This window comes from Phaenicophaeus curvirostris, chromosome Z (assembly GCF_032191515.1).
Source record: "Phaenicophaeus curvirostris isolate KB17595 chromosome Z, BPBGC_Pcur_1.0, whole genome shotgun sequence".
Taxonomy (NCBI): Eukaryota; Metazoa; Chordata; class Aves; order Cuculiformes; family Cuculidae; genus Phaenicophaeus; species Phaenicophaeus curvirostris.
In genome coordinates this window covers 46,342,084-46,369,683 of record NC_091431.1, presented here as the reverse complement: position 1 = coordinate 46,369,683, position 27,600 = coordinate 46,342,084, and the positions used below count along the sequence as shown (strand labels likewise).

Below are 27,600 nucleotides of genomic sequence, written 5' to 3'. Positions count from 1 at the left end.
AATCTTGCACAACTATGGCAGCTATGCTATTAATTTCTTCTACATTGAGAAGCTTTTGCTTTATTATATATTCACCTGTCTAACTGTAAAAACATTATAATTTTATTCAAGTAGTCTTCAAAAGCAGATTTTGGGCACTATCTCCATCTGGAACTTAACTGTTAACAAATAGCAAATGCAGATGTAGGCTTAATTAATTATTGGATGCTTTTTGAGCATTTGTTTTTCATTTCACAATTAGACTTGTGCTAAAGAGTTTCCATTCAAGACAAAAAATAATCTGTTCTTAAACAAGATTTCCATACATAAAAGGTGCATTTTTTCCAAGTGTACCATCATAACACTAAAATATACTAAAATTATATTCTCAGTATATACCATACTAGAGTAAATGCATGCAAAAAATTCCTCAGTTTTTCAGTACTTGTAAGGCCCCTTGGATCTATCCATTACAAAAACAGACATTAAAAATTTTGCTTGCTGTTAGCATAGTTAATATTCATCTTAGTAGTGAAATTCTGATTTCATGTAAACAAATTATCCTGAGTCTCAGAATGTCAAACAAGCATGAAAAAGATTCAGGAAATAACTACATAATTTGTTTTCCCTTTTTGAGAATTTATCTCTGCACATACTTTAATACAGTTTTTCCTAAGAGTAAAACACATAGTTAGTAAATGACATGTTTACTTCTGAACCTACTTCTGATAAAAGCTGTTTATTTCAGAATTTGAAGCAGAGATGGTGAATTTACTGCATAAAGAACAGCAAATAAAAAGTGCCTTATATTTCAAAGAAGTTGACTGTCTACTCCTGACTTCAAATTGAGCTTTGCATCCTTAAATATATTTGAAAATTATGACCAAATTTTATAAATGCCAATTAACTTGTTTTTCTTGATTATAGTGAGTTTGGTCAGTCCCAGACTTTTTTACTGCAGGTGAAAGTTATTTTCAGTCTCCAATAAGCAAGGGAAATTCAATATTTAATTCTAAACAGGAGAAATACACTACAGCAACAATGTATATATTTAAGAGATGCATACAGTATGAACACCATTGCTTTAGAAAGTTTGGATTTAAAAAAAATTAATAATACATTGAATTTACAAAACCTCACAGTTTTCTCCAAACTTTAATGATTCATTTAGGTCTAAAACCAGTGTTACAATCACATTTCAGATATTGAGCTTTAATACCATCCTTTTATTTTTCTATGAAGAACTTGCTCTGAGATCTTCTGATTTTCTCCAGGTCTTCATAAGTCAGTGGTCCTTTCGGCAACTCTAGCAAACTGTTCTCTGTGTCTAATATATGCTCTGCTTCACCTTAAAAAAAATAAAGAAATTAAATAAATTTCCTCACTCTTACTGTAAGAAAGCAAAGGAAGGAAAAAAAATTAATTAAGAAACTGAACAAGCTGTTCTTGTTTGCCAGAACAATAAACCACCACATCACAGCTATGTATTTTACAAAGGAGCTGATGTCTATGCAGCATTAAAGTTGTGTTTAAGGAACTTGGGACTGGTGAGATAACTTCATGGAAGTTTTTGGTCTGAAGTGAATATCTGCCTCAGGCTGCCTTCACTTGAAAGAACTGCAGACAAAACAATCAGTGGTGCTGTTGTTGTTGACATTTCTTTTAGCCCCTTTCTCCTAAAAACTACCTTTCGAGATTTATGTTCCCTTTTGAGATTTATTACACACACAAGCTTTGGAATGGAGGCATGAGATACATCAAGAACTTAGCATCACTATGTACTTTGTAACAACCCCATACTGTCTTGGGCCAGTTAGGAGTTTGAAAGAATCAGATGTACATATGAAAGCATACATAAGCTTTAACAAGTAAACTCTCTATACACAATATCCAAGACATGCCATATTTGGGCTCAATTTTCCTTCTTATCCAGGGCCTAGGCTAGAAGATGTCAAGCTACAGGCAGAAAGTGGGCAGCACAGGACTTGAAGAAGCATTGGGCAAAGCATACTGCTCACAAAAAGATTTGCTAAGGCAGTTACCTAAACATGCAGCCTTAACAGCATAGCATGGAAAAGCTGTAGGGTGCAGAATGCTCTGGGTAAGGCTGGAATGAAAACATCTAGGACAGAAAATCCAAAAAACAAAGATAGAGACTGAACATCACGCATAAGTTGTGGCGTCTGATTGTGATATAAGAAAGGATGAAGATTAGGCAAAGAATTTGTTTGTTTCAGCATTTTGTACATTTGGTACAAAGCAAACAATCTTGTTTAGCTATGCCTACCCTTAGCATGATAATGGTTATGAAACTGATTTGAAGCTGTATTTATGTGCACTAAACCTGACTGAATATTGTAATGCAGCCAAGGTGGTGGTTATTCTTTAAAAGAGTCTGAACACTGAGATTTCCAACTTCAGTTTTGGCAGTATTGCACTGCTTGGCATCTCCACACATCAGTAATATCCAACAGTACGACACTGGTTACCACTCCCGGTAACTAGCAATACAATGTCAGCTAGTTGCATATAGCATCTGATTATGGAATAGGAAGAGATCTTGGATCTTGGGTGGCAGAGACGTTACAGATAGTCAAATCTCTATGCCTGTCACACACTAGAGCACATTGCTCAGCCGCCACCCTTCTCAAGTTGTGAGCTATCCAAATCTTGGAAAAGGCAGACAGAGTTTCATTACTTAGCTGAGAAGTTTTGTGCACTTAGAGACTGGCTGTATACTTCCTTCCCCTCCTCAAACAGTAGGTCTGAAAAACACAATATGTAGCTGGACTGGGAGGAAAGCAGAACAGCAGAGCCAAGAACACAGCAGGTCTGTGACTGATTCTTAGTGTCCTCAGCCATTCAGAAAAGATAGTGGACCTGAGGGCTGTTCTGTAATCCTGCCAAAGATTATGTTCTGACACACGGCCCTGGCACACTTACGGCTTTTCAGCAGCACAACCAAGATTCAAAACAGGTATTTCCCACTATATCATCAGTTTCGGCTTTAATTAGCCCAACCTACAAAGTAGGACCCCCCACACTCCCTACTCCGATTATAAAGTAGGAGAATAACCAAATAATGAAAAAATGTTTGGACAAGTTGGCTAGAGACTGAAGAAAAATTAGCTGTAAGTTCAGAGACAAAATGCTGAGTGAAAGAGAAACAGAGAAATCTTTCAGGGGCACAAACTGATTCCAAAGAATGAAGGACAGCAAATGCAGGGCTATTTGATCAAGGTGGTTCACAAACAAGGGAGATTGTGCAGCACGGAAAGAATTGCAGATTAGCTTAGGAGAGGGCACTGGCCATGAGGCTGAACATGGGCATATCCTGAAGGAAATAGATCAGTTAAACAGGACACAATAAAGGAAATGGTGTATACATTCATTACTAAACCACAGAGATGAAGCATGGCATGCATCAACAAAATATATGGGCAAGCAGTGAAGTGGTTGAGAAAGTAGTATGGGAGGGGACACAGATCAGCTAAGTAATAAGAACAAGCGTTGTGGCTGCAGGTCAATTGTGTCATAAAACCTTCTCTTCAACTACTTAATTTTAATCTTAAAATAAAAATGAACTCCTGAACCTGATTTTCACATAATTATAAACCTTCTTCTGACTTCCAGCCCAGATTCATTCAGGCTAGTCCATTTCCTTTTATTCTAGTGCTGATATTAGTAATTAGTTTAAATTCCTTCTCTTACTTTCCTTTATCCTGTTCTGTAAGTAGGACCTGTAGGCTCAAATCTCTCATGTCTTTTTACAAGGCTAATCAAACTAAGCACTGTGTTTTCGCTTATAAGGCAGCCCAACACTCCCCAATAATTCTAACTCTTCAGTAATTCTAGATTCCTTATCCAAAAGTGATCCAAACTATGAATAAATTTCTAAGGAAAGTACTACTGTTCTTCAGCATCAATATCTTCTTAACTCTACACTAAGGTTGTGGATTGTGCATCTTTGGAGATTTCCAAGAGCCATTTGGGCATTTTCCTGAGCAATCAGCTCTGGCTGATCTCGCTTGAGCAGTGTGGTTGGACCAGAGGTCCCTCCCAGTCTCCACTAGGCTGCAATACTAGGAAACTTCATGTGATGTTTCTAGATTTTGCTTGACTCTCAATCTCATCACACTACTGGATCATACTCATTCTGTGATCACCTAATACATTCATTTTTTCCCATTTTAAGACCATTTGCAGCTGGTGAGCTCTGATGGTAGAAATCCCTACAGTTTCTAGTTTCTTACTGACCTACTTATCAAATTGAATCCTATTTTACTATCTCAGTTCTTCAGCCCATCATTCCTTCTTGTACTACAGTTTATTTCTTTTCTGTTGATGACACCAATCAACTTTGTCATCCACGGAGTTGATTATACTAATCTACTTATAAGTTCAAATACAAAACAAAAGCAGATCCAGACCAAATCTTGAAGAGTTTTCGTAATAACCTGGCAAAAACCTAGCCTTCCTTTTTAAGGACAAAACTTTAACATCTTCTCTTTATTCCAATGCTTACCTGTATATTAATTTCCATGTTCTTCATGCTAACTTAACCTTCATGCAACACCACACTAAATGCTTTCATGAGTTTGTAGTAGATCTACCACATTTCTTTTGGAAAAGATAAATTATTTTCCTGGAAAGACATTTGTCATGCTTCATTTTAGCTTACTGTCCATTTGGCTCCATAGCTTCTTTTCTCCAAAACACTTGCACAAGCCTTTCATACTGCTGAAGTTACTCTAGTAGATCTGAAGTTATGAAGATGCCTTTTCCTGTTTGGAAATCAATAGGATCCCACATCGACCTTGTTCAAGCTATACAGGACCACATGGTCCTCAGTAAACACCTTATGTACTCTTGCCATAGGGTTTGCATTATGACAGGCTCACTCCTTCAAAGATCTGGAATGAAAATTATCTCATTTGAAAAATATTAATAAATCCTTAATTCCAAGTGTTCCTTCTGCATCGTATGTACCGATCTCCCTTTCAACATACTGATTTCCAAGAGTCACACAGTTCTTCTTCCTGTCCTTAGCTGCCTCTTCATATTAAAATCCAGAGGAATGTAGTTAGTGGAGTTTAGGAAATGCTCAGATATACATTGTGGCATCACCTAAATATATCTGCCCTCCTATGCAGCAGGAAATATCTTGGAGTTTGTCTAATTAATCAATCATTAGCTTCAATGAAGGACACAGAGGTAGGAAACCCAGCTCTTGGACAGGGAGGCTTAGATTGAAAGCTGTAACAAATTTTTATTTTGTTTCACTATGCCCATCAGTATCAGTCAGGAAAATCACGCAGGTTAGGTAAGATCATTTGTGAAGGTGACAAGCCATGGTTCAATGCTGTCCCCATTTAGCAGCAAACACGCTTCTTAGCATGTCTCCTTTACTAGAAATCAGAGCTAACATAGGCACCTCTGTAATCCTCAACACCCATTACTTAATCACATCTGTTACTGGCACCTATGAGGAAAGACCCCACTTTCCAGGATTCACCTGTCTTTTTTCCACTTTAGTAGGGCACCACATTTGGCAAGGCAGTCAGGTGATGACTGTGTTTGGACATGAAGGTACGAGGGCATGATTCCTATCTGTATCCCTTTATCTACTCTGATCATCCCTTTCCCTTGCCAAAACAGCACTACTGAAGTGAATATGGAAGGAAATCTCTAGATCTGTAACATCTCCAAAATATGCAGTGCTTTCTTCAGCTGTATTTATAACCTTAGAATTCTTTTCTTTTTTTTTTTTGAGACAAAAGAGGAAAAGTAACAAACTTAACTGGAGGGAAAGGCAGAGTGAGTACTCTTCACTAGGAAAGTACCTGATTGTAAGAGAGGAGGAAAGAAATAGAGGAATAAGATTTTTGCCCAGAAAAAATGGGAAAAATCTATTGTAAATTTTCTCCCAGCCATTCTAAAAAGATAAGAGGTTATCTGACATATTATGCTTAGGTCTACGTGTGAACCAGATAGACTTAAGCACACATACCTTTTATCCTTTGCAACAGCGTCCCATAGCCCATATCAAACTGATAGGCAAATATGAAGCTTAAGGGCACGATTGGCACTAAAACGCCTGGATTCTTCTTTTTTATTGCTCTGTTGATTTGGGTTTTTTTTTTAAAAAAAAAAAGAAAAAGAAAAGGAAAAATAAGATTATTTAGAACATACAGTACATCAGCACTGTTAATTTAGGTTGACCTTGACTGTCTAATACTTGTGTATCCTTCCATACCCTCTAATCAAAGGGGAACAAGTCCTATTTTCCTCAGAAGAATTCATCTTATGAATGCCCTCTTGTTCAGGTGTCAACCTCAGGGTGTTAAACAAAAATGAGTTTTGAACAGATCTAACAAAACCAGAATTACCTAACTAGTATGCACATATATATATATATCCATCCAGCCACATGCAGCACGTGGCAGTCAAGATAACTATGTACAGTTCCAAATGCATCTGAGTCCACAAAAACCACAATATGTAACATGCATTTAATTTGTACTACGTACACAAACCCACAAATATTTCCTACACTCCCTCTAATCACGTTCTAGCACAAGAAAAAAGTGTTACCAAATGGAAGCCCTATAAGGCAAATTCTTCCCCATGCAATACAGCTTTACTAGCCAGGTTACTCTCCCACTGGGTAAGTTTCTGGATTCAAATTTTAAGTGAACAGATTTCAGAATATGTCCACTTGTTCACTGACATTAAAAAACCCAGATAGTGGAGGATTTGTTGCTTATTAATAGTTTATTAAGTCAGCTTATTAATAGCTCAGTAAAACACAACACAGACAAGAAAATAGCATGGCATTTAAACAATCCTTCCAGTTCCACAAACAACTTCTATTTTACACTGAATTCTTCATACCTCAGCTATATCATTTTATTGTCAGCTCACACATTTCTGCATTTACGTAAGTCTGCAGTACAGACATAACCAAAATAAAATTGGAAGTAGACAGTAATTAGAGTCACTTTGTAATCTGACCAACCTCTAAGAAGTTACTGGATAAAATAACCGTTCAGTATAATGGAAAACAAAGATCCTGCACCACACAAATATAACTGTAATATATCTATATTTTCTGTTAAGAAATAAATGTCGTACCCAGCTGTCAAACCTACAGCAGCAAGTCCAAAAAAGGTCCCAAAATACTTGAGAAATTCCCGTGTCCAAGCAATCTGCATGGCTGTTTGTCTCTCTCTCATTTGGTTCTGCATCAGTAGTTGCCTTTCCAGCTAAAGAAGGAAGAGAGTTTAAACAAAATTAAGTAATCCATTTATTTCAAACACTGAGTCAATCTCACATTGGTGTATAAATAAAAAAAAAACAGTTAAAAAAACCAGTTAAAATTCCCCTTTTGTTCTTCAACCATTCATAGCTTTTGATTGAGAATGGTCTTCTTCAGAAACAACTCAGACTAGTTTATGGGTAGAAAGCATTTTGGTCAACTACTAAAAGCAGGATCTTTCTAACGCTGCTTCTCAAGGTTAGGAAAACCAAAACACCAGTGTTAGGTTTTGAGAGCTCCCCAAGTCTCAGCAGCACTCCCAACTTTAAGGTTCTCTGACCTGTGCATTTCCATGGTGATCCAAAGGGTACCATCTAGATGCTTTCCAATTTATTCTGCTTGATCTTAACTTAGCTATAATACCTTTAGGATCAACCTTGACACCTCTTTGCCCTTTGAGAACTTCTCTCCTTCATGATGCATCATAAGGCTAACAACTATTTTGAAACACCATAGCTTACAAATATAAAGAAAATGCTGTGAAGATACCATATCTTTTAAAGATACTGGAATACATATCAAAAGCCCATGAGAAAATACTTCTGTAACTAAAATTAAAAACAATAATGTAAAAAGTACAATCTAGACTGTATATTCACAAATCAAAGTAGAACTTTCTATGGGGCATAAGAATAAAAAAAAGCCGACTACTAAATTGTGTGGGTTTTTTTTAAAAAATACATGCTCATTTGTGTACATTTCCACTAAATAAAGGTAAATTTAGTATTTCTAAAGTTCCTCTCTATTGTACAGAACACCATAAAGAGAAACGGTCTTTCCTCCTTAGAGTGATGCAAAACACAAGAAACATGACAAAAATAACCAGTCTGAAACCAGAGTACAGAAGTTAGTTAACATACTAAGAAGTCCATCTCTCCCCATTAATGTTTGCAACTTATTTTTTTTGGTAAAAAAAATAGAGTATCTAAGTTGGTATATCTAACTTAGCTAGCAGAGTTGCACAAAAAGTCCGACAAGGTATAAGAGATAGAATCACCGCTGCCTAAAGCAGTGTATTCTAGAAAAGAAAGAACAAAGAAAAAAATCAGAAAGTTCTCTTTCTGTGCATCTATAAAAGTAATTAAATCTGTTATTTTCTCCTGCTCTCCAATTCAAGCATAATTTAAAGGATTTGTAATTACTTAAGGTTTCCACCCATTTATTCATCTCCATTACTATTGATTTAGCCAGAACAGAACAATTTCTGTTAAATTGTTACTAATTATTTCTTCAGACTACGTTGATCTTGCTATCTTATTTGCAAGCTCATTCAGTACCTAGATAGGCAGAATTAATTTTTTAGACAGCATAATAAAAAAAGGACAGATCTAATTACATATAATTGTACATAGTAAGAAAAACAACATTCACTGTAGTCTCACAATGCTGTTTCATCTGTTTCTCTCTCCTTAAGACTTACATTGCAATTGTTGTTCTCACAAAAATTATCAACAGGCTCTGCCTTCCTGATATCCATAATTTTCAGATCGCTTTTTTCAGAAGTAATTATATAATGGCAGACAAAACACTTAATAAAATATCAAAATAATTAGATTTTATTTTGCCACCTATGAGACAGTTGGAAATTCTAAAGTAAACAAGCACACTGCCTGTTAATTAGCCCCATTGTGGTCCCCAATACCCTAAGCCTAGTAAATTGCTGAGGGCTGACGTGACAAGATAAACTAATGACATGTAATATCAATTTAATGACCTCTATTTTCTCCTTCAATTTGATTACGTGTGGAGTTCACACACGTGTGAGAAGTATTAAGGGATCCTTTGTTTGTCTGTCAGCACAGATAAGGAGCCTACGCTTCCAAGATGCCCAGTATTACTCTAAATGAGCTTCAATTTGAAGAAGTACATAGGGAGGAAGCAGGACAAGAATATGATGATGAAATATAGGTCTTGATAAAAGAAAACTTAATGGAAAAGAAGAAATACAGACAGTGTAATATGCACAGAGTGTAGAAAGAAGTAAGCATGGAATAAAAAGAAATCTGTAAGTTTAAATGCTTAAAATTTCTAAGTTTAAATGCAAGTTTAATCTGTAAGTTTAAATGAAAATTTACCAGAGTAAACGAAAGGATCTTAGCACGATTTCTTTAAAAACAAACTAACAAAGAACCTCACACAAGTTATACTTTGATAGCTCTTTAAAACCCAAGGGCTGAAAGAAAAAGATAATTACGAAGTCACAGACACTAAGGTCAAGCAAACACATTTCTGCAGGAAGCTGTCGTATCAAATTTCAGAAGCCCAAGGACACTTTCACATGTATCTACAAGTAATTTATAAAAATAATTTCGAATAAATGCAAACAACTTGTTTTGTATATTATAAACAGCAGCCAGATAACATAATCAAACAATTTTTCATATTATTTTCTGAACAGGAGGTTTTTTCCCCACTTTAAAAAAAACAAAACAAACCCTCAACTTCCTCCACTGTACCCTTCCAAAAATGAGGGGATTGGGGTGGAATGCATAGAAAAATTCTCACAATACCTCTCTTTTGAGCAAATGTCTTCAATGTGGATGTAAAATCTTCACTAGATAAAACACAACACTCTATTTAAATTAATTTCTTAAAAATGATGTGTTGGAGAGAAACTTCAGGCTGATGAATCTTAAAGAGATGAGCATTTTTGGTGTAGATGGGGAAATATGGCATAGCCAAGAAGAAAAGGTACCAGAGGAATCCTGATGCACAGAAGGCATTCAGCTAAACTAATAATTTAATTCTTGCTATTAGTGAAGCTGCCCAGTGCTACAATGAAGAGTATTCTATAGAAGATCTATTTTTTCCATAAGCTTACAATGTAGCACCAAGAAAGCACTGAGATGTTCTTAGGGATGTCAAGTAACCTACAATACTGCAGAGGTTTGTTTTTAGATAACTTTTTGTTTAGTCATAAGTTATATGAAGAAAATCTAATAACAGACAAACATCACTAAATGTGCTCCAAAATCTCTCTGAACATATGCAATCTTACTCCAAACCCAAGAATACCTCTTCCAAATGCCAGAAATGCCCTTTGTTCTGTCCTCCTTTATTGTGGGGGAAAAAAAAAAAAAAAAAAAAAAATCATTCTTGCTTTCCACTGTTTTGTCACTTGGCATAGTTTCATCTTGCCAAAACAAAAGACTACAGTGCTGTAGCTCTAGGCCCGTAAAAGAAATCTGCATAATGAAGAGATTAAGTGTACCAGGGCAATTCCCCTGTGTCATCAAAGGCCGCTTTAACATGTCCAGACCTGACATCTGATCAGCTAAACAGACTTATGAGCAACATTTGACACTAAAAGAGTACATGCATTTAAATCAATTTTGTATGCAACTCCTGTGTAACTCAATCTTCCAAAATTTCAAAAAATTTGGTGGCAATATCCTTGTGCTTGCCCATTTAACATGCCAACCTGAACTAAATATCTTGAGCTCTGTCAGTTGTGACTTCACACTGGCAAACAACTATTGGTAGATCATAATGCGAAACTAACACTAAGATTACATTAACCTTAAGCAAGCCAGGATGTGAAAGCAGATCTACACAAGGAAAGACTCAAGACCTCAATACAAAAGATGATTCCAAATTAAATGAAAAGTAGAAAAGCAAATCATGTTTGACTGCAGTTTAAATCAATATCCCATTTTCAGCTGTTAATTTCTTAACAATTGCATCTTATTTTCCTCCACATGTGTTCTATTGAAAATGCCAGCCCCACTGGAGTCGCAACAGGGTGGAGAAAACTTTTGACCTATTAACATGTAGATTTTATGACAAAGGCCAAGTTGTACTTCCTTAGGACTTATTTCGCAATGACGTTGAAGATGACTTCTTTTCCTATTATGGCAGATTGGAAGCAAGAAGTAAGAACTGTAGGTATTCATTTTACTGCAAACCATAACTTCACAAATTAAACTTTATAAGCTAAAAAAGATGTATCATTCAAACTTAGCAGAGGTATGCTTTAGGCAGAACAATCTCACTGACGGGAGAGGTAGATTGAGGAAATAAGTCACAGGTGCTCATCACATACCAGGTGAACATCATCCAAGTATCGTGTCTTAGGGAATAAATTCTATTTAATTTTAAGCACATAAGCCTCTCATCTATATATCAAAAAAGACTTCAATAGAGGCTATTTATATTACTGTGCTTGAATAAATACTACAGGTAAAGGGTGTCAGATTTACTATGGGAGGACGGGAGATGGTGTAGTTTTCTCAGCCAGGTTGCTCTGCATGGCAGAAGAGAGCTGAAGCTGTGATGTGGATACATGGGTACGCATACAAGCATGCTTCTCTATTACCGTTAAGAAATCGCACTCTACAACAATCAGACCATATCTTAGAGACACACGTACCAGTACAGCTAACATCATAACCTAAAAAAACCTGCACATAAATCTGTGCAAGTTTTATTGCATAGCGAACAGATTTTCTTAAACAACAGTAGCAACTTCTTTACTCGTAATAATTTTAAAATTTAAGTTCAGTATTTCAAAATAAAATGGGTACTAGTAGCAAGTAACATTTTATATTTTATAACACTCTCAGGAGGACCCAATTAGAAATAACTTTCCCATTTTTCTTTAAATACAGCTAGTAGTTTCTCAATACTGTGTGAGAAACTGTAAGGGCTGATTAGCATTTGAAGTCTGCTGCATACCAACTGTTATAGTAAAAGGAAATCAATCTGACAAACTGAAACATGACAGATGAAGAGTGAGGCAGAGGGGGAAAAGGTCAGTTACTGCGAAACTGATAACGCTAATAAACCAGTCAGTCGTAACCATCCTTATAATTTCTATTGATTATTTTTCCGACTGTCACAATGATGTCAAAACACAGAAAAGAGCATATATACCATCATTTCATTGATTAAAATCCAGTGGAAGAAAATGCTCATACGAAATGCTTCTATCAAATTAAACTTTGACAATCTGAAAAAAAAAGAAACAGTCCTCTCTGCATTACAAGCCATATCAACACTCATAGTTAGACTGGAAACTTCTGATACTTTAGCCTCTTAGCTTGTTTTCTTTCTTTCTGTTTCATGCTCAGATGCTGTAGGAGGGAACAGATCCTACTCTGGTTTTGTACTACGGTGAGGCACACAGCAAAACAAATGGGATGCAAGGTGGTGTACAAAGACTCAACAGCAATGGAAAGCAGACAGTGCAAAACACACTCTTCACTGTCCATGTATATTAAATACCATTTCTTTGATGTACTTCATGCAGGTCAAGATTTATCTGGAGAGAGGAATATATAGCAGCCACCCCTGGACAAATCCTGTTTGCAGCCTGACATATTCAGTAGCTCTCCTGGCAGACAGGCTGTCCAGTGGACAGGACAAACACTTGGCTTGAGCATGGTTGTGGCAGTAAGCCTATTTAGGGAACTGTATTTCAAGTCTCTGTCAGTAAGACATAATTATGCTGACAACCTTGTAAACAGACAGAAAAGGAATTGATCTACTTTAGAAGGAATTATCAGCCAGATAAACACACACTATCTCTGCTTAAGTTCTGAAATTCACTATCTAAATTTAAGAAAAGAGAAACACAAAGGAACTGAGCAATATCCTTACACTCATGTTAAAATAACTTCCAGTTTTGTCACAGAATAATCTCTTGCACATATGCTATAGGCCACAGCTTCTGTGCCTATAACAGGTTATTTGGTTGTCTTCATTAATAGTTCTTCAATGATCAGAGAGTACGAAAGTGTTCTTTATACAACTAAGAACTTCTAACTTCCAAATATTCAAAGGCACAATGAAAATAAGGCTTAATTTTTAAAAAATGTGACAGTCACACATACAAAAATTTGCAAATCACTTATGAAACACAGGTCAAAGTTGGAGTGCAGGAAGTAGAGCTAAGTAACTGCACAAACCCCTTACTGTCATTTCATAAGCAGATGAAATATTAAAGGTTTATGGGACTATCCCTAGGCGTCATCCTTCCTAATCACTGTGCAAAACCAGAAGCTGCTGCAAATGGTTGTTTAGAAAAAATAAGTGGAAACTAGAAAAGTGATACCTATGTTTACACCTCCGTTGTAAGCCACCAGAGTGCAATACTGGGATGATTACTCGTAATAATTATGCAGTATCTGCTTGATTCTATGACCAGCATGCACATAGAAGTGCCAGGAAATAGGCCTCTAGATCAAATAGTAAAAAAAAAAAAATCAGACTTAAATGTCATATTGCGCCACTTCAAAGCTTGGTTGGAATATTTTTCACATCAAGTACATAGAGCAATTAAAATTATTAGTACTGCAAGAAACTACACTCCCTAAAATTAAAACTCAATTTTTCAGGCTTTCAAGTGCAAAGATGCATGACAAAATATTTACAAACTAAGAACTGTAATAAAAAGAACACGGCATTGCAATATTAGCCACAAGCCAGAAAGTAAACTGCATTGAAAACAAATCCTTTATATACCTTTTATTATCAATAAGTTCGTAGAATCACAGAATTGTTTGGGTTGAAAGAGACATTGCAGATCATATAATTTCAACCCCTCTGCCGTGGGCAGGGACACCTCCCACCAGACCAGGCTGCTCAAGGCACCACCATTCAACCTGGCCTTGAACACTTCCGGGGAGGGGACAACTACAACTTCCCTGAAAACCTGTTCCAGTGCCTCAACATCCTCATCATGAAGAATTTCTTCCTAATGTCTAATCTAAATCTTCCCCTTTCCAGTCGAAAGCCATTCCCCTTTGTCCTACCACTACATGTCCTTGTAAAAAAATCCATACCCAGCTTTCTTGTAGGCCCTCTTCGGGAACTAGAAGGCCACTATAAGGTTTCACATGAGCCTTCTCTTCGCAAGCCGAACAAGCTCAACTCTCTCAGCCTGTCCTCATAGCGGAGGTGCTCCAGCACTCTGACCATCTTTGCAGCCCTCCCGTGCACCTATACCAACAGTTCCATATCCTTCCTATGTTGAGGATTCCAGAACTGGACTCAATATTCCAGGTGGGGTCTCACAAGAGCGGAGACAAGGGGCAGAATCACCTCCCTCGACCTGCTGGCCACACTTTATTTGATGCAGCCCAGGATACGGCTGACTTTTGGGCTGCAACCACACATTGCCGGTCATGTCAAGCTTCTCATCAATCAGCACCCCCACGTCCTTCTCCGCAGGGCAGCTCTCAATCCTGTCATCCCCCATCCTGTATTGAAACCGCAGATTGCCCTGACCCAGGTGGAGGGCCTTGCACTTGGCCTTATTGACCTCATAAGGTTCACACAGGCCCACTTTTCCAGTTTATCCAGGCTCCTCTGGATGACATCCCATCCTTCTGGTGTGACAACTGCACGACTCAGCTTGGTGTTATCTGCAAACTTGCCAAGGGTGCGCTTGTTCTCACTGTCCATATCATCAATGGAGATATTAAACAGCACTGGTCCCAGTACGGAACCCTGAGGGACACCACTTGACACAGATCTCCATCTGGACATCAAGCCGTTGACCACTACTCTCTGAGTGTGACCACCCAATCAATTACTTATCCACTGAACAGTCCACCTATCAAATCTGTATCTCTCCAATTTAGAGAGAGGGGTGTCGTGAATGACCGCGTCAAAGGCTTTACAGAAGTCCAGATAGATCACATCTGTTGGTCTTACCATGTCCACTGCTGTGGTTACCCTATCACAGAAAGCCACTAGCTTGGTCAGGCAGGACTTGCCCTTGGTGAAGCCCTGCTGGCTGTCTCAAATCACCTCCCTGACCTCTATACACTTTAGTATAGTTTCTTCAGTGGCAACCGGCAGCAGGACGGTGAGTTCTGTGGTGGGGTGGACTTCTTGAGGCGGTGGGAGCTTCCCTGAGCCGGGAAAATCCCAGAGAAGCCCAGGTGGGGGTCCTGACAGCCCCCACAGGCCGGTCCCGCGCGGTGCCTGACGGGAGGGGGCGGTCCCGGCGGATACCGCGGGAGATTTAAACAGTCCCCTGGGAGCACCGTGAGGAAGAGTGGGGCAGGGCGCAGAGAGGACCTAGAGACTAGACAGAAGACACCGAAGACCATGGTGGCCACCCGGCAGAAGATTAAAGCTGCTCCGTGCGCTGCAGCAGGCAGGGTGGATGCTGCCACCCAGCCAGAGCCACAGTGGGTGCATGCAGCTCCCCAGCCCCTGGGCTGCAGGCAGTGCCCCACCCCCACACCAGCTCGTGCCTCTGGTCCTGTCTCCACTTGTGAAAGTTGCGCTCGAGTCGGGGAACTCCTTCACATGGTGGAGGAGTTAAGGGAGGAGGTAAAGAGGCTGAGGACCATCAGGGAGTGTGAGAGGGAGATAGACCAGTGGAGCAGTGCCCTCTCACTAACTCAGCAGCCTGCTGGAGCTGGTGTGTCCAAACACCATCCACCTGCAAACTGTGTGGTTGGGGTTACAAGAGATGGGGAATGGCAGCAAGTTCCTGCCAGATGAAGGAAACCTGCTCCCCTCACCCAGACAGCAAAGCCCCAGATCCCCCTGGTGAACAAGTACCAGGTGCTGCAGGTGGAATCCAACCCTGAGGATGAGGATGATGGTTCCCACAGCCTAGAATCCTTCCCTAGGCCGCACCATCCTCAGAAAGAGATAAAAACATCCTCCATTAAGAAGAAGAGGAGGGTGATTGTTGTAGGGAACTCCCCCCTAAAAGGAACAGAGGGACCCATTTGCAGACCGGACCCGCTCCACAGAGAGGTCTGCTGCTTACTGGGGGCATCAGTGAAGGAGGTAGCTAGAAAACTTTCTTCCCTGGTCCACGAGACAGACTACTGTCCTCTGATAGTAGTCCAAACTGGTAACAATGGTTTAGCAAACAAAAAGGCCAAAGCCATCAAGAATGACTTCAGGGCCATTGGGAAAATGATGGAGGGCTCTGGGGCACAAATAGTATTCTGCCCCATCCCAAGGCTAAATAGAGAGGAGCTGGAAGTCAGGAAGAAGAATTCGATTAATGCCTGGCTCCGAGCCTCGTGTGAGGAGAGGGACTTTGGCTTCTGTGATCATGGGGTGGCTCATGCACCCCCAGGCTTTCTTGCTAAGGATGGGACGCGTGTGTCTCCTAGGGGGACTAAAGCCCTTGCTAAAAACCTAGCTAAGCTCATAAACCGAGCTTTAAACTAGATGTGAAGGGGGAGGGGGTTGAGCCCAGGCTAGACAGGAACGAGCCTGGACATGGGGCAATGGTGATTCGGAGAGGGTGTGCTGGTGAGGACCACCAGTACCTCACCACACAGAAAGTGGGGGAGAACACACCTGGGGGTGCTAAGGGAGATACGGGCACTCTGGAGCTAGCTACTCCAGTTACCAGGCAATTGGGAATGAACTCTGTTCCCTCTAAGAGGGCTGAAGGCTCAGCAGCTCAGCTGAAGTGCATTTACACCAATGCATGCAGCATGGGGAATAAGAAGGAAGAGCTGGAAGCTGTTGTAGGGCAAGGAGCCTATGATGTCATTTCCATCATGGAAACGTAGTGGGACGACTCATATAAGTGGAGTGCAGCTACGGTGGGGTACAAACTCTTCAGGCGGGATAGGAAGGGTAGGAGAGGAGGCGGGGTAGCCCTCTTTGTAAGGGAGGACTTGGACTCCGTTGAGATGGATTGTGGCGATCAGGAGGTTGAGTGCCTGTGGGTGAAAATCAGAGGAGCCCACCAGAAGGTAGATTTTGTGATGGGAGTCTGTTACAGACCACCCAGCCAAGGAGAAGCAGCTGATGAGCTCTTCTATAAACAGCTGGGGTTAATCTCTAGATCAATGCCTCTCATTCTTGTGGGAGACTTCAATCTTCCTGATATCTGCTAGAAGTACAATAGAGCAGAAAGGAAGCAGTCTAGGAGGTTCCTGGAGTGCATGGAAGACAACTTCCTTGCACAGCTGGTGAATGAACCAACAAGGGAGAGTGCCCTCCTGGACCTGCTGTTTGTGAACAGAGAAGGCCTTGTGGGGGATGTGCAGTAGGTGGACGCCTAGGACAAAGTGATCATGAGATGATAGGGTTTTCAGTTCTAGGTGAAGGGAAGAGGGTGGTTAGCAGGACAGTAGCATTAAATTTCCAGAGGGCAGACTTTGAACTCTTCAGAAGGCTGGTTGGCAAAGTCTCATGGGAGACAGTACTTAAGGGCAAGGGAGCCCAGGAGGGCTGGGAGCTCTTCAAAAAGGAAATGCTAGCAGCTCAGGAGAAAGCCATCCCCATGTTCCAGAAAAAAAGCCGGCAGGGGAGAAAGCCAGCTTGGTTGAACAGAGAGATCTTAAGTGATATCAAGAAGAGAAATGTTTATGGGCTCTGGAAGAGGGGACAGGCCTCTTGGGTGGACTACAGGAGGAAAGTGAGATTGTGTAGAGAAAAAATCAGAAGGGCTAAGGCTCAGCTAGAAATCAGATTGGCAAAGTCTGTGAAAGATAACAAAAAATCTTTCTATAAATACATAAATAATAAAAGGAGGACTAGGGAGACCATACAGTCCCTATTGGATGCAGAAGGAACAACAGTCACAGGGTATGAGGAAAAGGCTGAGGTACTTAATGCCTTCTTCACCTCAGCCTTTAATTGTAAAGAAAGTCATTCCGTTGGTGTACAAACCCAGGAGCTAGAGGAGCAGAATGAGGCTCCCATGATCCAAGAGGAGGTGGTCAGAGCCTTGCTAACCCAACTAGACACCCACAAGTCTATGGGGCTGGATGGGATTCATCCAAGGGTATTGAAGGAGTTGGCGGATGTGCTGGCCAAACCCCTTTCCATCATCGTCCAACAGTCCTGGCTGACTGGGGAAGTTCCACTGGACTGGAAGCTGGCTGACGTTGTGCCCATCTACAAGAAGGGTCACAGGGAGGATCCAGGGAACTACAGGCCTGTCATTCTGACCTCAGTGCCAGGGAAAGTCATGGAACAGGTGATCTTGAGTGCTATCATGAAACACATGCAAGAGAACCGGGTGATCAAGCCCAGTCAACACGGGTTCACAAAAGGCAGGTCTTGCCAAACTAACCTGATCGCTTTCTATGACAAAGTGACTCGGCTGCTGGACGAGGGAAAGGCTGTGGACATGGTCTTCCTGGACTTCAGTAAAACCTTTGACGCAGTTTCTCCCAGCATTCTGCTTCGGAAACTGTCAGCCTCTGGACTGGACAGGCGCACACTCTCCTGGGTGGAAAACTGGTTGGATGGCCGGGCCCAGAGAGTGGTGGTAAATGGTGTGAAATCCAGCTGGAGGCCAGTGACAAGTGGGTTCCCCAGGGTTCAGTGCTGGGTCCAGCCCTGTTCAATGTCTTTATCAATGACTCGGATGAAGGCATTGAGTGCAACCTTAGCAAGTTTGCGGACGACACTAGGCTGGGTGGAAGTATTGATCTGCTGGAGGGTAGGGAGGCTCTGCAAGGGGATCTGAACAGGCTGGACCGCTGGGCAGAGTCCAATGGCATGAGGTTTAACAAGGCCAAATGCTGGGTCCTGCACTTGGGGCACAACAACCCTGTGCAGTGCTACAGACTAGGAGAAGTCTGGCTAGAAAGCTGCCTGGAGGAGAGGGACCTGGGGGTGTTGGTTGACAGCCGACTGAACATGAGCCAGCAGTGTGCCCAGGTGGCCAAGAAGGCCAATGGCATCTTGGCTTGTGTCAGAAACGGTGTGACCAGCATGTCCAGGGAGGTTATCCTCCCTCTGTACTCAGCACTGGTGAGACCGCACCTCGAATCCTGTGTTCAGTTCTGGGCCCCTCACCACAAGAAGGATGTTGAGGCTCTGGAGCGAGTCCAGAGAAGAGCAACAAAGCTGGTGAGGGGGCTGGAGAACAGGCCTTATGAGGAGCGGCTAAGAGAGCTGGGGTTGTTTAGCCTGGAGAAGAGGAGGCTGAGGGGTGACCTCATTGCTCTCTATAACTACCTGAAGGGAGGTTGTAGAGAGGAGGGAGGGAGCTGGCCTCTTCTCCCAAGTGACAGGGGACAGGACAAGAGGGAATGGCCTCAAGCTCTGCCAGGGGTGATTTAGGCTGGACATTAGGAAAAAAATTTTCACAGAAAGGGTCATTGGGCACTGGCAGAGGCTGCCCAGGGAGGTGGTTGAGTCACCTTCCCTGGAGTTGTTTAAGGCACAGGTGGACAAGGTGCTAAGGGGCATGGTTTAGTGTTTGATAGGAATGGTTGGACTCGATGATCCGGTGAGTCTCTTCCCACGTGGTTATTCTATGATTCTAGGAGGATCTGTTCCATGACCTTCCCAGGCACAGAGGTGAGGCTGACATGGCGGTATTTCCCCGTGTCATCTATTCTACCCTTTCTAAGAATGGGGACAATGTTGTTAGGGACTGCCATGGCCTTTCAAATATCATGTACAGTGGCTGGGTCACCACATCAGCCACTACCCTCAGGACTCTCTGATGAATCTCATCAGGTCCCATAGATCTATATGTATTCAGGTTCCTCAGGTGGTCACGAACCTGATCTACCCATACAGTGGGAGGGGCTATACCCCCTAGTCATCATCTTGTCCATTGACCCTGGAGGGATGGAATTATATGCCATATAAACAGTTACTGCAATGATACGCCATATAAAAAGAAAATAGCATCAAAAGCAACTAAATCTATTTGTTGTCTGAAGCTGTGCAAAGAAGATGCTCAACCCAATGGACTGTGGTATCAAAGTAAGATTTCTTCACAGTAACATAGCTTTTCCATGCTTCTGCTGTGTAGCCTTCAAGTAATGAACATGTCACAGAGAGAAGAATGGTGCCCCCCATCTGCATTTAAAAACGTTATTTAAAGAGTAAGCAAAGTTTTAAGGTACTTCTAATAGTGTTTAGAATTCTGAAGTGTTTTATACAAGCTCTCCAAAAACAAACTCAAGTCATTGGAGAATCAGTTATGCAAAAAATAGATATCCGTTCAGTAGGAACAGTAAAATAGATCAAGCAGTGCAAGAAAAACAGTTAACAATACAATATCAAGGCATTTCAAAATCTGACTAACAACTATTGAAATCGCTATTTCCATTCCCCAACAACATTTTTAGGTACACTCCTTGGGTGCTTCATAAACCTGCTTTTTAAGAAAGTAATAAAGAAAAAGAGCACCGAATAAAACCAGACAAAGAAACAGAGAAAAAAAGCACTGAATAAAACCAGAAGAATTACTATTAAATGATACCACAGTACGAAAGGGTGTTATAATATCAACAAATCTTGCAAGTATGATGTATCTGCCTGTTCATTTCAGATTCTGACTTTCAAAATTATTGTGTCTCTCTTTACACTATTTTTCTTACAGAATCAAAATAGGTACAAGATGGCTTTACTTAGCAATTGCACATCCTGGGATCTTGCAAGTTCTGCTCAATACAGGGCTCCACCATCCACCTACTTTCTTATTTTTAAAATAAAGAAAAAGTATTTCATAGAGGAACAACTAAATGGCCAGATCCAACTTCAGTGGACTTAAGAGCGTAAGACTAAAATGGTAGGTTTGCTCTACTAAGAAGGAACTAACTATGGAAAATTCACAGTGTTGAAGTAGGCGGCATAAGAAGGTATTTTTTCTTTGAAGTCAGTTAAATCCCCACAACAAACTAAGCCTACATATGTAAGGGTTAACTGTAGGTGCACCTACAAATAAAAGTTTTACCTAAGCAAGCTGCCTTCAGAACGATACATCCTAGTAACAGATATTCACCAGGAAAAAAACCTAGTAGAACTGATTCCACTGAAAAGATTCAATTAACATGTCTCACAACTGCTGGAACAATGAGTCCACTTTGCATCTTTTGCTGATAGTGCTTGCATATTAGAAATGGCTATGAAAATACGCTCTTTCTAAACCACTGCACTTCTTTACAGAGATCAGGCAGAGTATACAGTCTCCCAGCTAATACCAGGTAACTGGCTTTTTTTCCTGTGAGATAGATTGTTCTAATCTTCCTTAGTACAGATACATTAATCATGTTCTGTTCCATTTGATGCACGCAAACTAATAAGGATATAGAATTGTTACCAGAGAGCATTTATTTCCTGAATTAAGCCCAGATTACCTAAGGGGCAAACCAATTTTTCTAATGCTTCAAGACAAATACATTAGAGATGCCATAATCGCTACTAGTATCTTGCCAATAGAAAACAAATCTAACTATTTCCCACTCCAAAGAGAAAAAGATGGTAGTCGTCAGAAAAGGGAAAGCTTTTTCTTCACACAGAAGAAAGGAAACAATTGTTTCCACTGTAATAGAACTTAAAAAAATCCTTTTGACTAATTCTCAGTGAAAACTTTAACGAGGAAAACGTTAGGGACTTATAAAACCCTGCAGGAAATTTCTCAGTATCTAAGGCATTACTAAAAATTAATATCTTCAGGTATCATCATGGAGATGACTGATCTTTTACTAACAAAGACAAGCTGGCAAATCTGTAGATAGAAAGAATGTCATCAAATAAAGTTTTATTAGGCACAGGAAGGACTATAGAAAGCAGTCTATGCAGACACATGTCAGTTATACTTCTCTTATTGACCAACGAAAGTAATAAAGTATGAAAAGAAAACCTTATTATTCAGAAACTCACTGGCATTTTAACATTAGTCATCTTTATTCCTGACATAACAGTCAACAGTCATCTCGTTTTATGATCAACTGATAAAGCATCAACAGTTAACTGAGTAATGGATTAATAAGAAAAAAACCAGCAGAATCTCACAACACTGTTTGCAAACATACTTCATATTAACATAAAACAGAAAGCATCTTCCCTTGCCCTTACTTATACTCTCTTATTCACTTCCTATTTTTAGCTCATTACTCAAAGAGCATCCTGGGATAGGGACAGAAACATGTAAAAGATGCAGATTCCTACCAAGAATAAAATGACAGGCTTAACAGGTCAACTCATCTAAGAAGGAGTACTCTCGGTCTCCAGTATACTGAACAGCAATGAATATTTTCCCTTTTCAAAAGTTTTGGTTTTGTCTTCTCTGGATTTCATTAACATTTTGCATTTATCTTAAAGTTGAATTACTAAAACAGAATTTGTCCCAACGTCTAGTTTGTCAAAAAACTACTACTGAATTATCTTGTAAAAGTATCTTTACATTCTTAATGTAGTTGCAATTTAACTGAAATAAAAATTTAGCAGTTAAAACCTTCACCTCAAATACAAATTTTTTCTGAGTTTAAAACTAACCAGGAAGAGGCGGACAGAGGAGACCACTGAGATGCCTGATAAATAACTCCGGTTTTCCCTCACAAACTTCTCAGGATCTGCAGTGGTAAAGGTAGTTCAGCAAAATGTTAGATATTAGTATATCCCGAAGGAAAGCATAATCCATTATTCAATCAAAATCTCTCTAAACCGATAACTTAAGAACAGTGTTCATATTTGCATAAAAAAAAAATTATCCTAACTATGCAGGTACCAATATCGATTGTACTTTACCTATACTAAATGAGTAATCTCATTTTTCACATGAACAGAAGTTTAAAATGTTTCAGCTGTCACTTTCACTATATCCTGTCGCATGTTACCACAGAAACTTGTTTCTTAAACAGTAAGAACTTTAATAAAAAAGACCAAACCACACTAGGAGGATAGCTAGATTATCAGATACTTCACAATAAGAAACAAATTTAAAACTCCTGTTGAAATGTTTAAAGGCATTTCTTACTGGGCACATATAAACCTTAAAGTTGTTAAGTACATTTTCAAAAAGACATTGAGACGAAAATCAAACACCAATAACAAACAGCCATATAATTGAAGTTAAAACATCTTGTAATCTTTGCTGGGTAAAAGTCTCACTGGTGATATGATATACGATATACTATATACGATATACGATATGATAGCACTTACACAGAAACCAGTGTTATGTTCTGGGAAACAGGTATTTTCCGTATTAAAAAAAAAATAGCACATTTACTGACGACTTTGAGCTTGTCAGAAATTGTAAAGTTGGAAACAGATGTTGCTAAAGGAGAAACAACATTAAGTGCTAAAAAAACCTAGAAGAAAGAGTTGTTACATATTAGCCAGCCCTCAGTTAACTGAACTGCTTTTGGTTTAGGTACTTCAGCTTCTGTGTTTGCACAGTCACCAGGATAAGGCTAGAATGTGTACTCGGAAGCCCTTTGTAGTTAGACTGAAAGCAGAGAGCTGAAATAGACATTTATTTACCCCAGTCAAGACCACCAGACCACAGATTTCACTGCCTTTCTTAGTAACCCATTTGATGACGGCTAAGCACGCAGTCTCCCAATACTTATGCCAATTCTCACTTCTTTGCTTTTGCAGTAGAAAAGACTCAATATCTCTCAAATGATGTATAAGAAAACCAGTGGATTAAAAAAACCTCAACACCACATAAAAACTTTAAATTCCTAACAGACATGTTTATAACATTCGACAAATATGGGTTTTTTTCACCCTTTCATCATAGGTTCTAATACCTTTATTATTTTTACTACCACCCTCTGAACTTTTCACAGCCTGTCTGTTCATTAGAAGAAGTATCAAAACATTTTTCCAAGCAAAGTCATCAGTAGCATAAAAGTAGTAGTTTTATATTTATTTTCTTATTTATAATAAATACACAATTACATTTGCTTTTTACAAGAATCTGTGCTGTTGACTCATCTTATATCTCAATATATACATGCATACATATATATATATATAAATACACTGACATTTATGCACAAGTATGTACACCCTAGGTCTTCTTTAGGCTCCTGAAGTCTAATCACTTACACTCGGTTAATTTATTTAACTTCTGCATATAATGTTCTAGATTGGTATTTATTCTATTGACTATTATACCACTGCCTATTATCTTAGACATTTTCCAATTCATCAAGACAATCAGAACACTAAACCAATTTGCCAATCTAAAATTTTACACAAACAACATTTCATTGAATTATGGCCAGCTTTGAGAAACTGCTGAGTGCCTGGATATCAATTCAAATGCTCTGGTCCCTTTCCATCACTTATAATAGGTCTGCCTTTATTTTTCTTTACTATTATTATTACTTTGATTCAGAAAAAATACAATATAATTTGGTCATAAGACATGGTCTATTAAGAAGTTTGCTACAGGGTACTTCTATACTTTCATTGCAGATTTAAGGACAAACTGTTAAACATGAAGAGAAAACTGCCCCATTCCTTTCATTTATCATCATTCAATGCAATCCTCTTAAGGCAATACAACCCTGGCAGGAAAATAATGCAATCATGTTATGTTTTGCCTCTAACCAAGTGCTGACAGTGTAGAGGAAAGAAAAATATGGTGTTAACTTGCATTTATCTATGCCTTCACTTAGTTTTTGATAGTTTTTCCAAGTTCAAATACTTCCGTCACACATTTTTTATAACATCAAACTACAGTCTAATTACTGTTTAGACATTAACATTATGATGAAATAATGCTCAAAATCATATTCTTATGACATCAAGAGCATTAGCGCCATTTGCAGATACACAATACATTCAAAAGCAGTTTTACTTCAAGCTGAATCATGACTGTATGTACCATAACTTGCATACATCTTTCTCCATAGGAAAGAGCTGAAAAACAGATGAATCATGGAATCATAGAATCACCAGGTTGGAAGAGACCCACCAGATCATCGAGTCCAACCATTCCTATCAAACACTAAACCATGCCCCTTAGCACCTCGACTACCCGTGCCTTAAACACCTCCAGGGAAGGTGACTCAAGCACCTTCCTGGGCAGCCTGTTCCAGTGCCCAATGACCCCTTCTGTGAAAAATTTTTTCCTAATGTCCAGCCTAAACCTCCCCTGGTGGAGCTTGAGGCCATTCCCTCTTGTCCTGTCCCCCGTCACTTGGGAGAAGAGGCCAGTACCCTCCTCTCTACAACCTCCTTTCAGGTAGTTGTAGAGAGCAATGAGATCTCCCCTCAGCCTCCTGGGGTACATTTGTCCCCAAGGGGTAAAAGGACACTTTACAAGCACAGAACATTTAAGAGTAGTTTTCAGAAGAAGAAATCTTATGATTTATGATTTGAATGAATCATGGAAGTTAGTTACCCCTACAAGCAGAGAATCTGCAAGAGTCAAGTAAGTTTTTGGCATTTCTGTGCTGTGTACAGAAGAATGTTTCACTTGCAGAAGAACTGCTATCGTCTTTTTTATCTTCAAGAAGTCAGACTATGCAATATTGTACCAGAGGATGAGTTTCACTCGCAATATTTTATACTATCTGTCCAGCTATTCAATTAAACAATTTTTATTAAATGGAGGTAAAAATGCTTCCAGTTTTTATTTCCATTATCATTCTGCATCACTGCCAAAGCTTCTAAAGGAGGTGTTCAAGGTACAGAACTGCAGAGGAGCTTCAATACCACTAGCTGGCCCTCATTAGAATAGGACAATGTAATCTCCCCATGGGACAAAATGAACCCGTATGACTTTGGCGACCCTAAAAGAGGGAAAGGATTTGAAAAGCAAAGAAAGGCTGGCATGGATTTTCAGAAAAGAAGATGTAGTTACATTGCATTGTAAAAACAGAAAAATCAAACCCTTACTTTTCCAGCTTTACTTGACACTGGCATTTTTTTTCACCAAAGAGCACAGAACCTTTCCCATGCCCACACAGGGAGCATAGAGGCAGCGAGTCTATAAACTCACAAAGACTAACTGCTATGAAAGAAATCTGTTGCTGTTTCCTGGCTATCCAATATTACCTAGGGAGAAGAATGCACTTTACAGTCTGACATAATAAAACAGGGAGAGAGTAGGGATGGCAGAAGAACGGGTGTGAGACTATCCAGAGATTCATATTGCAGACAGAAGGTTATAATAAAACATTATTATTATAGCTAAATACAAGATTTGTCAGAAGTATGTTATTTTCCTACCCTGTTTATTTTCTCAAAGGTTATGTGACTCCCATCAAAGATTAATTTGGAGGATTATCTCTGACTCCTGAATACAATTATGTTTTCCCACAGAGAAGATTATCCTTTTGTCTGATAAGGAATTCTCTTTCTGGGAAAACAAACTCAAAACTCAACTGAACAAAACTCCTAACCACTGTGAACTGCTATCTCAAAACAGCAACAACAACAACAAAAAAAAATCCGTTAGCCACAGAAATGATGATATGCCATAGGCAGTAGTCTCTTTTCCCAGCAATTTCAGTGACTTTTGGCCCCTTCTATATTACTTTCTCCTAAAACTTACATTTTTCAAGAATTCCGGTCCTCCTGTCTTCCACTCCTATCAGTCTGATCTGCCCTTGAAAGTCTGTCAGAGTGAACCTTCTGTAATCTTAAAGCAAGACTTTTCTAACAAGTTTTGCTTAAATGATGGTTGTAGCTATTTATTGGAAGTGCCGATTTTGACCAATTTATGCATGTGTTACTGCTGGATACATAATATTAAGCACTCTTGGGGAAACGTACCTGGGAAGAACAGTGAAGGGATTAGGTAGTGTTCTCCTCTGTCATTCCTATCACAGCGAATGATGAGGGAAGAAGTAGGAAGAGCCAGGAAATAAGTACCTGGGTCTGAACCTAGTGCGAGGAGCAAAACTTTGGGTTCTTTGACCATGGGTTGGCCAGACATCAGGCTTGCTGTCCAAGGACGAGGTACATTTGTCCCCAGGGGGTAAAAGGACACTTAACAAGAAAAGGCTTTTCAACAGAGCTTTAAACTAGATGTGAAGCGGGAGGGGGACAAAACCAAGCTTGACAGAAAGAAGCCTGGGAATGCCACTTCGGTGTCCGAGGAATGGTGTGCTGGCAAAGACCTCCAGCCTGCCACCTCACAGGAATTGAGGAATAGCACTTCAAATGGCAGCAAAGATGTAAGTACTATTGATGGGTTAGAAACTACAGCGAGTAGTCACTTAGTAAGTGACTATTCCTCTCAGGAACGTAGTGGGATTGATAGCCCAACTGAAGTGCATCTACACCAGTGCTTGCAGCACAGACAACGAACAGGAGAAACAAAAAGTTAATTTTAAGGTAAGAAAACTATGATATAATTGCCATCATAGAAATGCGGTGGGATGATTCGCATAACTGGACTGCTGTTATGGCTGGCTATAAACTCTTCAGGCAGGACAGGCAAGGAAGGAGAAGCAGTGGGGTAGCCTTCTACGTCAGAGTGTGTTTTGATAGCCTTGGGCTTAATGATGGTAATGATAAGGTTGAGTGTCTATGGGTAAAAATCAGTGGAACGCCCAATTAAGCAGATCTTGTGCTGGGAGTCTGCTATAGACCACCCAGCCAGGAATAAGAGGCTGACGAGTTATTTTACAAGAACCTGGGAGAAGCCTCAC

General features: G+C 39.8%; 3 protein-coding genes across 3 annotated transcripts in view; 2 read left to right on the top strand and 1 right to left on the bottom strand.

Moving 5' to 3' along the window:
- JAK2 (Janus kinase 2) overlaps positions 1-27,600 on the top strand; it is a 215,932-nt gene that overhangs the window by 124,483 nt on the left and 63,849 nt on the right. The gene's annotated exons all lie outside the window — the stretch shown is intronic.
- Positions 135-27,600, bottom strand: part of PLGRKT (plasminogen receptor with a C-terminal lysine) — a 38,404-nt gene continuing 10,938 nt past the window's right edge. Inside the window, exons 2-4 of the mRNA XM_069881257.1 lie at positions 7,114-7,244; positions 5,990-6,099; positions 135-1,327 (exon numbers count right to left, since the gene is read on the bottom strand). Of these exons, the coding sequence (XP_069737358.1) occupies positions 1,206-1,327; positions 5,990-6,099; positions 7,114-7,244 (363 nt within the window). The 3' untranslated portion in view covers positions 135-1,205. The remainder of the gene's footprint in view (positions 1,328-5,989; positions 6,100-7,113; positions 7,245-27,600) is intronic.
- The window catches only part of LOC138733751 (programmed cell death 1 ligand 1-like), a 39,714-nt gene continuing 29,293 nt past the window's right edge, over positions 17,180-27,600 (top strand). Inside the window, exon 1 of the mRNA XM_069881250.1 lies at positions 17,180-17,196. The gene's annotated coding sequence lies outside the window, so the exon portion shown is untranslated. The remainder of the gene's footprint in view (positions 17,197-27,600) is intronic.